At 32.2% G+C, this 17,584-nt stretch overlaps 2 protein-coding genes across 5 annotated transcripts; one reads left to right on the forward strand and one right to left on the reverse strand.

The window, feature by feature from the left end:
• Window positions 1-3,866: 3,866 nt before the first annotated feature.
• On the reverse strand, window positions 3,867-11,368 carry LOC108729756 (uncharacterized). Of its 3 annotated transcripts, XR_001936946.1 has the most exons (10): window positions 10,992-11,368; window positions 10,553-10,675; window positions 8,585-8,736; window positions 8,362-8,475; window positions 8,099-8,159; window positions 7,694-7,983; window positions 7,473-7,604; window positions 7,187-7,399; window positions 4,217-5,496; window positions 3,868-4,149 (listed from the first exon to the last, which is right to left on the reverse strand). XR_001936946.1 is itself a non-coding variant. In XM_018459017.1 (9 exons), the coding sequence occupies exons 1-9, from the start codon at window positions 11,111-11,113 to the stop codon at window positions 4,409-4,411; spliced, it is 2,295 nt and encodes a 764-aa protein (XP_018314519.1). In that variant the 5' UTR covers window positions 11,114-11,128; the 3' UTR covers window positions 3,867-4,408. The 3 variants fall into 3 exon arrangements, 2 of the variants coding, with proteins under 2 accessions (XP_018314519.1, XP_018314518.1); XM_018459017.1 differs by having other exon boundaries at window positions 3,867-5,496; window positions 10,992-11,128; XM_018459016.1 differs by lacking the exon at window positions 10,553-10,675 and having other exon boundaries at window positions 3,871-5,496.
• Window positions 11,369-12,842: 1,474 nt separating this feature from the next.
• LOC108729757 (cytochrome P450 6B1) lies at window positions 12,843-17,271 on the forward strand. 2 transcript variants are annotated; one of them, XM_018459018.1, is made up of 6 exons: window positions 12,843-13,092; window positions 14,457-14,830; window positions 15,430-15,958; window positions 16,251-16,472; window positions 16,645-16,896; window positions 17,028-17,200. In XM_018459018.1, the coding sequence occupies exons 2-6, from the start codon at window positions 14,498-14,500 to the stop codon at window positions 17,198-17,200; spliced, it is 1,509 nt and encodes a 502-aa protein (XP_018314520.1). In that variant the 5' UTR covers window positions 12,843-13,092; window positions 14,457-14,497. The 2 variants fall into 2 exon arrangements, with proteins under 2 accessions (XP_018314520.1, XP_018314522.1); XM_018459020.1 differs by lacking the exon at window positions 12,843-13,092 and having other exon boundaries at window positions 14,498-14,830; window positions 17,028-17,271.
• Window positions 17,272-17,584: the final 313 nt, after the last annotated feature.

Below are 17,584 nucleotides of genomic sequence, written 5' to 3' on the forward strand. Positions count from 1 at the left end.
AATCCTGTTTTCTGATTGGTTGCAAAGCGTCGTACGACGAAAATCGGATACAGTGTGAATCCAGCAATAGATGCACGTGACTTGTTGCTTTTACAACGGCTGCGTTCAGCAGACTCAACAGTTTTGCAACCGTTTTATGATTGTTTGCTGAGATAGGACCATTCTTCTAGATCTAAAAATATGATCCAATCAGCGCGAAGGAAACTTCCGACAGTTGCAAAACAAATGTTCTGCTGAACGCAGCCAATGGGCACATTCAGCAGACTCAACAGTTGAGTGAGCGCTCGCCGTTATTGGTGTATCCTTTTAGATCATCCAATCAGAATTTTAGATCTAGAAGAATACGTCAATAGCAGTGTTGAGTCCGTTGAACGCAGCCAATGGCAGCACCAATACGGAACCTTGCTCACTCAGCGCGAACGGGAGGAAAATTAGAATAGAAATACATCGTACTTGGAATTTATAACGGCATCACAGAAGTAATGGTATATGTATATTTCCTAAAAAATTGAGAAATATATCTTTGGCGAAGGTTCAATGTATACATACAATGCAATGTTTGTAATATATACACTAGCTGTGTTCTAAAATTCACTACTACTGTTAAAAATCTATAGTACACATAACGTGAACTATAAGGGCGCGTTCATACCTTTACGGAAAAGCAGAAAGCGGAAAAGCAGCAACCAATCAGAACTTACGCTGGTATTCGACAATTTCGGCTTTTTGTATTACTTACTACCAGCACGAGTTCTGATTGGCCACTGCTTTTCCACTTTTTGTTTTTCCGTCAAGGTGTGAACGTGCCCTAGGGTGAAATCACACGGTACGGAAAGATTGCGGAATAGAGAATGCGCCATTGAAGCAACCAATCAGCGCTATTCCGAATACCCTTTTTGATCAAGAAGGCAAGATACAAACAGCAAAAAACAGGAAACAAAGAGCACATTGTAGAATTAATGATATAAAATTTCAACCAGATATATTTCCGGATACTAATGATATCCGACTATTTGGTAAGATAGTAAAAAAGTGCCGGATAATACCGGATACTTTTCGGATATCTGGTGAATCCCTAAATTTTATTATCGACATAAACCGCCGTAACTGTGCAAAATCATGAACTTTGCAAGCTCAGCTGAAAAGAATAGAATTCTGCGATTCAATGACACAAATTTTCTATATAAAATTCAATTTAATTTACTTTATTGCAAAGCTTTATGAAAAGACTACATATTAACAGAGTAATAGACATAAAATATAATACAATAGACTATAGTAGCTTGCAAATGATTAGGCATCAGCAAAATTGCTGTTACAAAACCTATCAGCAACAGGAAATCAGGACTAAGACAAAGATGCAATGAGTGGTGAAGCAATAATTACAATCATACACACGCACACACACCAGTTACATCAGTCCCGCTTAAAAATTGTGAGTGACGCGATGAAACATGAGGCAGCGAAAGGACAGAGAGGGAGAGATTTTTATTGATACAGGAAGAAATTGAAATAATTTCAGCCGAAATATATTGTTAGATACCAATGATATTCGGATAGTAAAGATATTCCAACCGGATAGTAAAAAAAAGTACCGAATAGCGGATATTTTCCGGATATCCGGTGCATCCCTAAATATTACTGTTATACTATTATTGCACATATACGAAGACATTAACAAGATATTATTAAAAATCGACATTCTTATAAAAGCTAGCATGGCCATCAAAGGGGCTCGGAGGAAGCTTGGTCGCAATTTAAGAGCCCATTTACATTATCAACTATTTCACCTGTTACAAAGATATAAATAATGAGAATTTTATCTTATTTAATCATTGTTTTATCATTAAAAATGTACAAATCTATAAGATTTCTAATGATAAAATAGTGATTAAGGTAAAATCCTCATTAATTTATCTCTTTGGAACAGCCAAAACAGTTAATAAGGTAACTGTTCTTCTATTATCATTGAGCTCCCGCAGCCTCTTTGATAGTCATGAAAAATTACCTATGGTGATCCTTATAAAAATAGCCTCGATATTAATTTTGTCTTAGATTTTTTTTCACTTGAACTCAGTAATATAGCATTAAAATTACCAAGTATAGAATAATTAGCATGTAATAGGTTTTGCGCGCGCGCGCGTATTACACATACCGAACTACGAATATTTCTCTATATTTAAGAATTGATTTGTTTCTTTCAGTGAATTGATAAAAATAAATACAAAAATGTTTATAATTTACAATTGTCAAATTATAACTATACTTACATTCATAAATTATTTTAACCGCATTTTTTAAATAAACATTTAATGAATGTATTGAATATTTTAAAAACATCATTTTACATCATTTTAGCTTACAGTAAATGTGATCGAATTTGTTTACTAAAGACAGACGATAATAATGAAGCTTTAATTCGTATAGATAATAAATATTATTGCAAATGTAATAGTTTTACAGTTTTATATTATACTCTGTTCAAGGAGAGAATGACTTCGGATCGGATGAAAACTTTTCCGTTTAACGCAGGTCTCCGCTTCCTCTTCATAGTATTATACCGCGACTTGCTAATACCTTGTATCAGCGGATGTCATCAGAACATTAAATTACTTGGAGTTCATTTATTGCGTTACGGTTACTTATTCTAAAAATAATATTGTTGAGCAATTCATTGTGTTAGTTTTCCTGCCAATTCATAGATTTTTACACAATACGATCGAAGAAGAATTAGACATCGAAGTGTCATCACCTAATCGGCTAATATCTCCTTTGATGAAAAATAAACGAGTAAACAATGATGAATGACAATTAATAATTCGTTCGTAACTCGAAATTTTAAAGTTTAAAGCTGAGTTCTCTCGCCGTAAAATTTTTAATGTAACCTCATAGTCAGACCTCAAAAAAACATCAAAAATTATTTTACAATTAGTTTACATGACACATCGGACAAAAGTTTCTTTGCCGCAACTATTCTCGATTGTGACAACCGTTATGTATTTTCAGTGAACGATTTCGATTTAACACACATCACATTAAAATATTAAGATTATTTCCAGAGTTGGAAAGTTACCTTAAAAAAAATAACAAGTTACTGTTACAACAATTACTTTTTGTTAAAAATAACTCGTTACTGTTACTAGTTATTCATTTTAAAAAATAACGCGTTACCGTTACCGTTACTTGGAAAAGTAACAAATCGTTACTTTTTCGTTATTTTTCGGAAAATTATTGAGTTTAGCTCGCTCATATACAATGTTGATAAAATTAGGCTCATTCGATGCGTTTTTGCACAAAAACGACCGAATCTGGCAGAAATAATCGTCGGGAGCTAAATTCAATAATTACCGAATTTAAATTAAATATTGTTTTTAAACTTTAATGTCATTATTAAGAATTTATTTCAAGATTCACTATCAGTACTAAAATTCCGTAGTATATATGTAATGTGAATTACAGATTTTCAACACTGATAGTAACTACCGGAATGTAGTCTAAGATATAAAATATAAAATATTTTTTAAGAAATATAGAAATGAGAAAGTAAATATTTTATAATTATATTTATTGCAAATAATAACCTTTTATTATATGTATATAATACAATGTTAAATTGTAAATATATATTTGTATATTTACACAAGCATTAAAAAAAATGTTAAGTATTTCGCTCATTTGTTATAACAATGACACAACTTTGGTAACTAGAAATACACTTCTAGGGACACAAAAGCGAAACATCTTTCAGCACCAGCAATATCGAAATTTGATCCAATCCGATCCATCCAATAAAAATTAAAGTAACGATAAAAGTAGCGATTGAATCGTTATCGTCACTGCAAAAATGTAACAACGTTACCGTTACCGATAAGACAGAAAAAAGTAACGATCGTTACCGAAAAGTAACGAAAAAAGTAATAGTGTTACAAGTAACGCTTCCCAACTCTGATTATTTCATCCGGTCAATTTTATAAGCCCGAGTCCGGAAGTACCATATGTACATATACGATAATGGCTATATTCCTACTTTGCCCGTTATACCTCCTATGCGTAGACCGAAGTCATTCTCTCGTTGAACAGAGTATAGAATTAATTACACATTTTGACTCGTTTATTGGTAACTTTTCGAATACTCTTATATATATTATCCTAAAAATACATCCATTTATAACAATTTAGAAATTAAGTGCTATCGTCTCTTTATTCAAAAGCTTACTTTTACTGTCTGTCTTCATCAGTCTTATTCTCATTATTATAGCAATGCCATTTGATACATTGTTTGTAAATCGCTTGTTGCAAAATATAAAGTCAAATCTTGTTCACTCAATTTTGAATGAGCTTGAGATTACAAAGAACACTGAACACACAGTTCGATCATTAGGACTCATAGTAACGCAAAATAAGAACATTACACTTGAACGAATTGTTCGTCGTCAGTATCCCCTCCGTTGCTAATTCTTTCTAAAGAATTATGTAGTATTATTTTTTCGTAATTGCTGTCCGCTTTCTTCTTATTTTTTACTTTCTCATAACCGTCCGCATTTGCATCTAACAACAAATTATTCACTTGCTCATACGGTGGTTCTTCACTCTGCCCGACACTCATGTATTTCACACTTTCATAATTCGGATCGGTGTGGTTCACAGACTCGTAATTTGGGTCCGTATCACTGTCACCAGGCCGACAAACGGATGCATAGTTCGGCTCGTTCGTATCATGTGGCATGCTTTCGTAATTTGGCTCCGAATCTATTTCGTGATCTCGCTGTTGCAATCGCACCTTCTCATAACCGGGATCGTCGCTGCTAGCGTTACTTACTTGTCTGCGCTTAAACGGTGTCGAATATATATCCGTATTATTTTTCATAGATATCGAATTATTTTCATTTTCTTGCGAAGACTGCTGACGTAATATATCATAGTTTGAATTAAATGAATTCATAACGATTCTTGCAACAGAGTTTCTTTGACTGTTAGAATTAACGGCTTCATATTCATGATCAGATTCTAAATGTAACGAGATCACATCCGCATCATCTTTAGGTACTTTTAAAGGAGTGCCCTTGTTACTTTCTGCGTAAAAATTGCTTGTAGTAGAACTGCTATTGGTGGAACAGTGAACAAAATCGGATTCCTTTTTCTGTATTTCCACAGATTCGTGGCTGCACCATGACGCTCGGCTGATTTCTATAAGACTTAATTTTCTACAAGCATTTGTTTCAGAATGTAAAACATTGTTAAAGCTTGGATGAGCATCATTTTGTTGCTCCTCTATCTCCTTTTTCTTCTTCATCACCTTCGCGTACATATCCTCGAGTGATTTACCCGCTGACAATGAAGACTTCGATTTATCGTCATTTTTATTTTTTTTATCAATAGATGCGTACGCCTCTGCGGTTGCTTCGGGTGGCGGTGGTAAAGGAGAATTTGCTTGACGTTTTTCAGGTTTAGGAGATCCGAGATTGATAATGGAGCTATTGGCACTTGACGATGAGGCTAAAAATAAGAAAAACGACAGTTACATTATAGCTAGGTTAATATTTCAGAGTGTCCCCGGGTTAAACCGCCAAACTTAAAATAAGTTTTCCCGTGGAAAAATTTGGTTTGCTTGGTAGCAAACGCTTCATTTAAGAAATATTGATTTCTTAAGGCGGTAGGGATGACGCTAAGCTATTCCAATATCCAATAGAAAAATTTATTCCAAGGATCAATTATGTAACGTTTTTCCTACAACGGAAACGTGAAAATTTGTGTGTGTGTATCATACATAAAAATTTTTACTTTTCACATTTCTGTGTTTGGGAAAAAAATACATGATTGATCCCCCGGAGATAAAACTTTTCATCAAACACAAGGGCGCCAGGCACGAGGGAGCGTGCCACTCTTTCGTCAATTTTCGATTACTTCACAGTATTTACAAGCAATAACGATTCGCGATGGTAGCAGGAGTGGTTCGTTACAGACAGGAAAAATGTCGGAGGATGACAGAGATAGGCTGAAAGAACTGTACAGATTAATAAGAAAAATAAAGTAACAAATGTATTTTGTAAATATCGAGTTACATATGATATTGATCAACTGAATCTGTAGGCCTAAAATTAATTCAAATACAATAAAAAGAGCATTTCAATGTTTGACCCTATTAGAGTCCTTATTTCCTAATTGTTGTAAGTTTTTACTCACCGAGGATGGTTCAACGTGTACCGAAACTTTTGGGTTATGAACTTTTATATTTGAATTGTCAATATATTATTTTTAATGGTGTACTAACATCGCGCTTGGCTCATTGTTCTATTTGTTGCTTTTTAAATGTTTAATTCTGAGCCTTGAGATACTTGTTTTGAATATATGTGAATTGTTAGAATTAAATTTAGAAGTCTAAGCAAAGAAATTTTAGTATGCGACAAATTGTGTATGTATGTGCGTGCGATATTGATGTAGTAGTATATAATGATGTGTCGATGTCTCGTAAATCGTATTTGTATTGTATGAGCGTAAATCACATTTAATCGGTAAAACAACTATTTCGTCAGAGGCTGTCACGCCAGTATCTCCTTAACTTTTTAAAATTGTGACAAGATAAAATATTTTAGAAACATAATTGCATATATCAAATAATTACTTTTGCTTTTGGATCTAAAAAAAATTTTGTTAAATTACAGTGAGTGCAAAAAGTATCCGTACAAAGAAAATTTTTATTTGAAAGTCTTATTTGTAAAAAATAAATATTAATTAGCAATTTTATGTAGTGAATACGTTTTGTTTTAACATAAACAAATAAGCTTTGCATGTCTTCCTGATTTTAGAAGCTGAATTTCTCGACTGTACAAATACCTTTGTGCATCCAAATAATATCATTTTTAATTTTCGCTGATTTTTAATATTGTACTTTATTTAATTATATATATTACACATCTTTTTGGTACAATAATTATGAGAACTATACAGTCTATTTCATTCTTTATGAATAAATTGCTAATTCTAGCTAGAAATGACCGTCAATTAAACATCAAATCGACATGAAATTGGTATCGAAATCATCGTATCGATATTTATTCGACATCAATTCAATGAGTCATTTCTCGCTGGATGCTGGATTTCTAAAAATAAAGCTTTTGCTATATTTTCCCTGTACGAACACTATTTGCACTTACGGTACGTAATTATTACAAAAAAAAGTTATTACCTTGCCTAGAATGGGCGTGTGCAACATGGCGTAAACTATCGACACTCGGTGGTTGAGGTGCAGAATGTGTTTCTTCTGTGCGCAGAGGCTGACAAAATACTATTTGTTCATGTTGAACTTGCACTTCTGATGTCATTGGCTGAATTTGTGCATATGTTTCGCTGCCACTAGTATATATTTTATCCTGTTCGTCAATTGCAGCATACATTTCATCTATGGAATGTCAGATTGTATAACGTTTATCATATATTGTATTTATCATAGCATACTTCTGAAGCTTATTTACCAGAATCATCAGAAACAGTAGCATAATGGGGATCAGTGATTGGTCGAGTAGATTGATTTTGTCTGTAAGTTGTTTTACTTTGTGCTATTATATTGGCTAATGGTTCCCTCACGCTTATGCTTGTATATCCTTCTGTTATAGAAAGATAATAACATGTAATTCATTAGAAATTATTCATCATACAATAAATGAAAAGTTGAAAGAAAAAATAATGCAAATACTCGAATCTTGCGAGTCTCCACTGAAGTGTTGTTGCAGATTATTATGTTGGGGATGCAGTGATTGTGGCAGCAGCATTAAGAGAGGCGGTGTCATGTAGGGTAAATCTTGATTAGCTTGAACACTACCAGAAATAGCGTTAGCAGCCTGGATATCGTAATGTAACTCAGAATTAAGAAGTGAATTGTGGGATGAAGATCGTCGAGTTCTCGGTGGCGCGATTGGATTTTCATTTGACTGATCCATTGATGTTGATGGTTTTTCAGTATTCGTAATTTGATTAACATTATTTCTGTAAATTATGAGAAACAAATATTACATATTTTCTGAAACAAATAAAACAAAAGTATACGGAATGGTATACGGAACAATATATATAAAACGTAGAAGTAGTAAATAAATAATACCTATTTATTTGACTAGCCTCAGTCTTCTGAACATTTTGAAGTTGGGCGTAAGGATGTTCAACTAAAATAAATTAAAATATTATTAAATAATTAACAAAGATAGAAAAATTGATAATTATTCGGAGTAACAGACACCGCATCGATGATCTTGACTTTGACGTATGCTGTCAAGATCATGACGTTGAGTGATCTTCAAAAGGTTTTAGGTGACGGTCACTGTTCGTTCGAACAATTACCGAAATATTTAATAATAATTCACCTACGATTGTCAGAAACAGGAGATGCAAATCTTGTATATTGATGAGACGTATCTTGTGGCAAGGTACATCCTTGCAAGATAACTTCTTGCGTTTCCCTTTCAAACATTTGTTCTTGAGCTAAAAAATAAAGTTAATGAAAATAGACTAGTACAATAAAAATAAAATAATAAAATGTTTTTATGTTTTGTAATTTCAATTATTTACATTACTTTTAATTTCGTGTTACCTGCATCTTGGACTGTAGCATATAATTCTGAATGGTCCCCCATAATTTCGGTAGTATCATAAATATCTTGAGGCTCTGAATCTACCATGTTCTCATGTTCTCTGCTCTTATCTTTTGGAATATCTGGAAGACTTCTGTTGGCACTTGTAGTCCTGTGCAAATAAAATATTCTATTTATACATATATATAAGTTAGAGCATTTTAATTTCCCCAGGCGGATATTCCGGAAATTAACAAGGGAAGTTATGTTTAATTAGTTTTGAAAAAGTAATGATTAGAAGTTACAGTATCTTATCTCCTATTAACTAAAATGAGTACCATTTGCTCGGAAAATTTGATATTCGTTACAAGAATGGAGTCAAAGTCTGCTATAAACAGTTCCAAAAATGAGTTCAAATGACATTCTTTCATAATTTATTGTACTTCTTGGGATTTTTCTTCTTTTGTTAATATCGATTTTAGAATTACATATGTGAATATAAGATTTTATCTATTGATATTTCTACAAACGCATAGTACAATAACGTTGCGAAATCATATTTGAATGAATTTTAATTGAATATTAACAATAGTACATAACTCTACATAAAGAGCTACTTATTTCTGCTAATTAAGATATGAAATTGATAGCAGATTGCTTAAAGAACTGTTATCTGATAGCTTGCGTTTTGTGTATTATGTAAACGTGAAAAATATTATAAAAAGGAAAATGTCGCACAATGTTATTGTACAATGCGATATTAACAAAAGAAGTGATAAGTCAGTTTTCGCGTTTAATACTTTGCGTTGTGCCGCCCCTGAGCGCGCCAACTTTAGACGATATGATTCGTTAATTTTAAACGCTTATAATTCAAAAGTTATTATAGTCTCAACATTTTGATATTAAAATTTTTGTCTCAAAGTGATCTTAGGAATCTCGCCTTAAGCGTTGTTCGGGTTTTTACGGAACACCCTGTATATACATACAATAAAAATTTCAGTATTACAAAGTTCATATGGATTTCTGTTATAATTTTTGTAAATAAAATCTTAGTGGACATTATTTCTGTTTGTTGTTTTAAATTACAGGCAATGAAAAGAATAGAAGAGAAAGGAAAAAAAGTAACTGATTTGATAAATTGAGCGTACTTGGTGATGAGATGTTTTATGCTGTAGACTTGTACATCGATAGTTTTTTGGTCAAAGGATCGACAATTATTTATATCGCTAATGTGACAAGGAGCAGAAGAGAGATCAGTATTTTATTATTTACAAGAGTTCAGAATATCGGTTATATTACAATGGTTATGTTTAGCAGAAAAAGCAGCTATGCAACTGATGTATTCTTTAATTCTAGCTATACACACTGGGTCCCAGAAACCCCAGTGCAATTTGCAAAATCGAAATTTTTTCGTGTTTCTAAACTTTTCTTTTTCTTTGAACCTATATACTTTGAAGCTCCTTAATTCTATCGATTTTTCGTAAAAAATGCACTTATCCTTGGGTCTGTCCTTGATTGAATAAAAATAATATATAGTCTGAAAAGATGAGGCTTTTTTATATCCTTCAAACATGTATGAAGTTTCATCAAAATAGACTGAAGTGTTTTCAAAATTTTTGGAAAAAACTAAATTTTTTAACTCTGACCATATATTTAAAAAAGATAAGCTGTTTTTGTTTCGTCGCAATCAATAACATAAATTATTTAAAAAATCGTAATTCATACAAAAAAAATATGTAAAATATTGAATAAAATGAGCAACTTTAATAATTTTGTATTCACTTCTGATTTAAAATCACTTCTTGAACAAGGGCAAGCACATAGTATGATATGTAAATATTTAGAGACATGGCAGTGTTTTGGAAGGTTAATAGTAGTAACAGCAAATTATTCAGAATAATCAAGAAATAATCAATGCTTGGACACTCTTATTTTTCATATTTACTAAAAAATATTTTATGTAACCAATTCATTTTTAAGGTAGAAACCTTTTTCCATCGTTGATATCCTGCTCAACAACCTGGCATACATCCAATGTCAGAATTCTGTCGAAATTGTCTGTTTCAGAATTATTCAGTGTTACTGTACCAGCGAGGTCCAGAAATTCATTCCTGTTATAATATGATTATAATTGTACAACAAATACAAAGTTATAAATTAACTTAGAAATTGTTTCAAAGGAAATAGTTATAATAATTAATTTTTATATAAAGAGAAGTATGAATTTATAAATTATCAACTCAATAAAAGTATAGTGTTAACTTGTTATAATAAATATCATACCAAAGAAAAATAGTACTTTGTATCATATTTACGTTTGCCTAATTATTAATATTTACATATTAATAACTTAAATTACTAGAAATATACTAGAAATTTATCATAACAAATCATGATTAATAACAAAAATCCTTGGTAAATACTCACTTATTCTCATTTCGTCGACAACTGCAGATACAAGTAGCAACAAGACCGAGAAATGATAGCAGAGCACCAACTGAAACAACCCAGTAGCACCAGGCATCTTCTTCAAAGAAAGGTCGTATCATATTATAAATTTCCTACTGAGCACGTTCTCGTGTTCTAAAACGCCCGAAATCAAGAACGATATTGTCAGTCCATAACGTGTGACATAACCTTAATGACATGGAACACACCCAGAATCACTACTGTCCACACTGTCTATCGCACTAATTTGATTTTTTACAGTAATGTTTGTCGTTCGTACGATCAATATTTGTTCTTTTCAAGTTGCACTTTTTTAAGAACTCTTCAAAAATCTATCTCTTTTTATTAGTCAGGAACGTCTAATCTAAAATAAAAATTTTAATACAAAAATATTTCAAATTTTAATTTGCACACTTATGTATTACTATTTTCATAATAAACATGCAAATCGAAAGTTGAAAAGTTTTGTATTTAAATTAAAACTATATTTTCCAGCTATGTTTTTTGTAGTTTTATATATTTTTCGTATGTAACAATATGTCTCACTGTAAGAACATTCTTGTAAGATAGCATTATATAGCGCAGTTGAGATAGAAATTTACAAGTCAATTAGGAAAATTACGTTCGTAGATCGTATTAATATCTGTTAATATTCAATATATTGTAAGATATATGAATTTTTCGTTACTGCATTACCTCGTTATCAAGTCATTTTTTACAAATTTCATAATAGCAGCTAAAACGCTTTACCGTCCTTTCTATCACATTCGATTTTTATCAAATTTAGACAGACAAAGAACGTTGATCATGTCACTCGAAAATAATTGAATCCAAAGTATCGAACAACTTTCTTTACGTTCACCTCTCCTGCGGAGAACTACGTTTAGAAACTTAACCCCACATAATCTGGGAGCATCCAGAGCATGGTGGAAGGGATTAACATGAGGTTTGTTCGCGTCGCAAGATCCAACATGCTCCAACATGCTCCTATCATAGCTCCTACTCACTCTATCAAGCGCGTTGGAGTGAGTAGGAGCTATGGTAGGAGCACGTTGGAACATGTTGGAGTATACGACGCGAACAAACCTATGAGGCCTGTTCTTTTTGGTTGAACTTTTGCATCAGTTCACTTTCTTCCTCTTCTTTCCTCCTGGAGAGAAGATGAACTGGTGCAAAAGTTCAGTCAAAAAGAACAGACTTATGGTGCGTGCAGTTTGGGCAAACCACGCCCCTTTCGCGAGTCGAGGTACCGTTCAGAGTCCTAGGCCTGCCAATTGCGAAGAAATAAATGATGTTGCTACGACTGATCTCTATGCATTTTCGTCAGATTTCGCTTAGAGACACTAGGGGATCAATTCTGTATCTTGAAACGAGGCGAAAATTACAAAAGTGATTTCCCGTACATTAAAATAAAGTAATGTTTGCTTTTATTATGACAACATTATAATTTTATTCTTATTGCTAATTTTTATTTGATGATTAAATTTGATTTGGTGTTTAATTTAACATATAAATGTTATTTGTCTTCGTTATTTTCCTCGTTTAATTTAGCTTTTTATATTAATATATTTGTTTATTATTTTGCAAGATTGATTTTTCTTTTGTTGTTTTAAGGTACGTATATTTAACTTAATGCGCAAAGCATCTTGCGATCGAACAATTAATAAGTTTAGGTGACCAGAAACTCACTTAGCACCTAAATTCGTATACGCATGTTAATATGTATACATGAAGCGTATGAGATCTTATCTTATTGATCAAGATTTTTTCTGATTATTGCTATTTGCATAGTCACTACATTTAATTGTAGTTTGGTACGGAGAAAGGAGAATCTTGAAGATACCGTTTCCGCAATTCATCGTGACTCATGATGTGTCCGCGTTTTCTCGTGTTGGAGCCTGGAGTGTCAGTCTATATAATACATGATCTCACACGATCTGGACGGCGGTAGTCAGTGTTATCTTTAGTTGCACCGTTACAAGCAAGTACGAGTTCACCTAAGAGCTGATACCAGTTGATACGCGGCAGTATCACGGATACAATTAAGTACTGTTATAATTGTACTGTTATCCACAATCAGGTACGTCTGTTGTTTGTAACATTATGTTGAATCGACAATTTAAAAAAAAGGTACGAATTTTGTAATTTTATCTTCTTGACTATGTATGTAACTCAGTGAGAAATGACAATGGAATCGACGTCGAATCGATGTCGATTCGACGTCGAAATCATCGAATCGACGTCAAATCGACCAATTCCAATGTCATTTCTCACTGGGAAGAAACCGGATAATTACACATTCAGTCATCATCATCAAACAAAGAAATTGCCTATTAAAGTTTGTTTTTTTTTTTCAAATTAATTCATGCATTTTGTTCCATTTTTTTTTTAGAAAGAATACTTTTTATACAATTTCATACTTGGGCTTGTGTTCTCTTTGTCGATAATTTGGTACGATATAAACGGCGGCAATTAGATATTATCGCAAACGACAATTAGTATTATTTATAACGATACGAAGGCTAATACTACAAATATATATATTTATAAGACAATACAAATTTTTATATGGCAATATCGAGCGGCTGTAATTTTAATTTAAAATCACACACTGTACATTTGAATATCACGTTTATTACTTGTTTCAATATCAAAACGATAATTTCAGAAAGAAAAAGAAGCAAATTCTGTAATTTCATTTTCATACGTATACGAAAAAACCCGTTTTATCATACGTCCATTCACCATCCGACGAAGAAACGTTCACCAGAATCGTGTTTTGAACGAAAGAACAGGAATCAATCTCGCAATTTTCAGGCGCAATTTTTCTTCTCGTTGCATAATAAATAAAACAATATTTATTGCACGATTGCATCATTCACATTACCTGTTTCATTCACATATATGTTACGTCATACGTAATGAGATAGGCGTTCAAACACGTAATAATATGTATTCAACGAGACTCAATCCTTGGACAGATTAAATTATACCGGGCATGTATCTATTAATACATGTGTGAGCATTCAATTATTCGTTTCTACATTGTATGTGTAGATAAATCATCATTAAAGCTTATCACAACGTTGATGGTTTGTGTCCCCGCGTGCGCGTTATGCCTTTCCTATCCCCACTTTACACTCACTTTATTGTGAATGTAGGGGAGACTGGAGACAAAAGTAACAAGGAGACAATAGTAACATCGTTAATATTTCTTAAACTATAATAGATATGTGTATACGGCTGCATGGTAAAATTCTATAGACCGGCATTGAATCATTCGTTACATGCTGGTTCTCGCATGTCGGAACGTGCACGAATGCAGGAGCAGAAATTACTTTTTTTCATATATCAAATAAAATGTTAATTAATAGATTTTGTTTGAATTTTATCTTTATAATACGGAGGTTTATATAGCGGACACTGTTTCCTCTTCTTTTTCAGTAAATTTATGTGTGTGATAATCAATTGAAAGTTGTTAGACAATGGAACCCTTCGAAATACTATGCGGCATTACTGCCGTAGTTCTCGTTCTTTATTATTTTTTCACGTCAACTTTCGACTTTTGGAAGTCACGTGGCGTTCCTGGTCCACGACCGATACCGGCACTTGGCAATTTTAAAGACGTTATGTTAAATAAGATATCTGTGGGTGATTATTTAACAGAAATATACAATGCCTACGAAAATGAACCATTAATTGGAATATTCGCTAGGAAGACACCTATTCTTATTGTAAAAGATCTAGATATAATTAAGGATATTCTCATCAAAGATTTTACTAAGTTCGCCGACAGAGGATTTCCCATTTTGGAAAAAGTAAGAATACTTAAAAAGTTATTATAGTAGTATAAGTTTATGAAGCAAGAACAAGATATGTATGACTTTTTTTTTAAATCCGAGCATCTTTTTTAAGTCTACACATGCGTATACTTTTATACAGTGCCCGCCAAAAGTCGGGCCGGCTAAATATCTCGGAAAGTATGCATTTTTGAGAAAAATGTTTAGACAAAAATTGTAGGGTTTAAAAAGATCTATTCAATGATCTTATCAGACCTTGGGTCGCCAAAATGAATATGGTATTCCATTTAAAAAAATCGATGTGACCTTGACTTGACATTGGCGACGCCACCCAAGGTCAAACTGATAAGATCATTGAATAGATCTTTTTACATCTACAATTTTTGTCTAAAACATTTTTCTCAAAAATGCATACTTTATACTACCGAGATATTCAGTCGACTCGGAACTTTTGGCCGGCACTGTATATATAATTTATTAAATAAAGTGATTTATTAAGAATCGTGAGACTTGCTTCGAGAAGTTTCAAGAAAATTTCTTTGACTCAATAAAATTTGATTTTGAATTAAATTTACTTTCTTACAATTTTATTTTTTATATTATTTGTCATATCGCAGGCAGATCCGCTGTCGCAACATCTTTTCTTTTTGGAGTCGAAGAGATGGCGACCGTTGAGGATGAAATTGTCGCCTGCATTTACATCTGGTAAATTGAAGGAAATGTTTGCCTTAATGTCAGAGTGTGCCGACCATCTTATACAATATATGGACAAAGTAACGAATACAGGCAAGCCAGTAGAATGCCGAGTGCTAACAGCCAAATATACAACAGACGTTATCGGTAATTGTGTCTTCGGCATTGAAATGAACGCATTGTCGGACGAGGACAGTGAATTTCGTAAGATGGGAAGGGAAGTATTCAATCCATCCTGGATAGAAATATTGCGAATTAGAGTCAGACAAATTTTTCCATGGTTTTACAATATGTTATTTGGTTATTTTCTGCCGCAAACAAAAATTACCAAATTCTTCATACGTGTCATCGTGGAAAACATGGATTATAGGGAAACGAATAATATCATTAGGAACGACTTTATTGATATATTGCGCGAATTAAAGAAACATCCAGATAAATTGGACGGTATTGGTATGTATTTATTGTATCTGCCATTATTTATTTTTCTTATGTGTTATAGAATATTTTATTTTTTGTAACATGAAGACTATACGAGATTTAAATTTGATAATTATTTTACACTTGCGCACACTTTTACATAAGGAAAAGTGGGGAGTTAACAGTCTAGTGTTATAATAGAAGAGCTCTATATGATTAGTGGCCGCTTTTTAAAATACACCCCGTATATAAATTTTTAAATAATAAATTAATCTGTTAGAAAATGAAATTATTTATTTATAATAAGGAGAAAATAATATTTTAGATCCGACGGATAGTTTAATAGCTTCTCAAGCATTCGTATTTTTCCTTGCTGGTTTTGAAACTTCATCAACCACTATTAGTAACGTACTTTATGAATTAGCATTAAATCAGGAAGTACAAGACAAGTTGCGTAAAGAAATTGACGAGATCTATGCAACACATGGTGGAGATTTGATATATGACAATATTAAAAAAATGAATTATTTAGATATGGTTTTCAAAGGTACGTCGTTTGAAAAGATAATTGAATAAGGAAATAATACGCTATTTTTGTTTCTCTCTGTTATCTTTTTTCAAAAATATTACAGTACGATGTCATGCTAATAAACTTTAATCCAACTGTTATAGTTTCCCAATGCGCATAAATACATAATTCAACACTATTTTTAATGCAGAAACTTTACGGAAATATCCACCAGGAACAACTATTATGAGACAATCCACATCGAGTTATACTTTTGAGGGTACTAAAGTTAGTATACCGAAAGACCAAAAAGTATGGATTCCTATTTACGCAATTCATCGAGATCCGAATATTTATCCAAAGCCAGATGTCTTCGATCCAGAAAGATTTAATGATGAAGCTGTGCAGAGCAGGCACTCGATGTCTTACCTACCTTTCGGAGACGGACCAAGAAATTGCATTGGTAAAGTTAAATAAATTTAAATACCACTTTTTGTTCCTTAACTTCTACATTAAAAATATTTTCAATTGGAAAATATTTTTAATCGAGACCTTTGATCTTATTTATGTATCAAGAGCTTTTTTTATTTTCAGGAGCTCGTTTTGCTATTTACCAGTCTAAACTTGGGATTACAAAGATAATTCGGAATTACAAAGTTGAGCCTTGTGAGAAAACTCCAATACCTTACGTAAATGATCCTAAAGCATTTGTATTAACACCAAAAGGTGGAATGCACTTAAAAATAATTAAAATTAACCGGATATAGTTTAAGCTTTTCCCTAATTCTCTATGGAAAGTATAATAAGAAATGGAAGAAGTCTATTAATCAAATAATGATGGGAGTTATTGATGTTATTACTATAATTCTTATTGATTTTTTAAATATTTTTAATGTACATCATTATATTTCATTCCCTAATTATTAATTATTAGATAATTTAATTTTATGTTTATGTTATTACATACATATTTTATAATATCCAATCTTTCAAGATTGCTTTCTTTATTAGTTGAGATAAATATATTTTTAAGATAACATACATATATATGTATATTGAAATTAGAAATCTATAAAGTATAAAAATTGATTACGAATATTTAATATATTTATTAAAAATGTATTCACAATTATATATATGTTAGATATTTT

The sequence above is a fragment of the Mycetomoellerius zeteki genome, unplaced genomic scaffold (assembly GCF_001594055.1).
Source record: "Mycetomoellerius zeteki isolate Tzet28-1 unplaced genomic scaffold, Tzet1.0 scaffold79, whole genome shotgun sequence".
NCBI lineage: Eukaryota > Metazoa > Arthropoda > Insecta > Hymenoptera > Formicidae > Mycetomoellerius > Mycetomoellerius zeteki.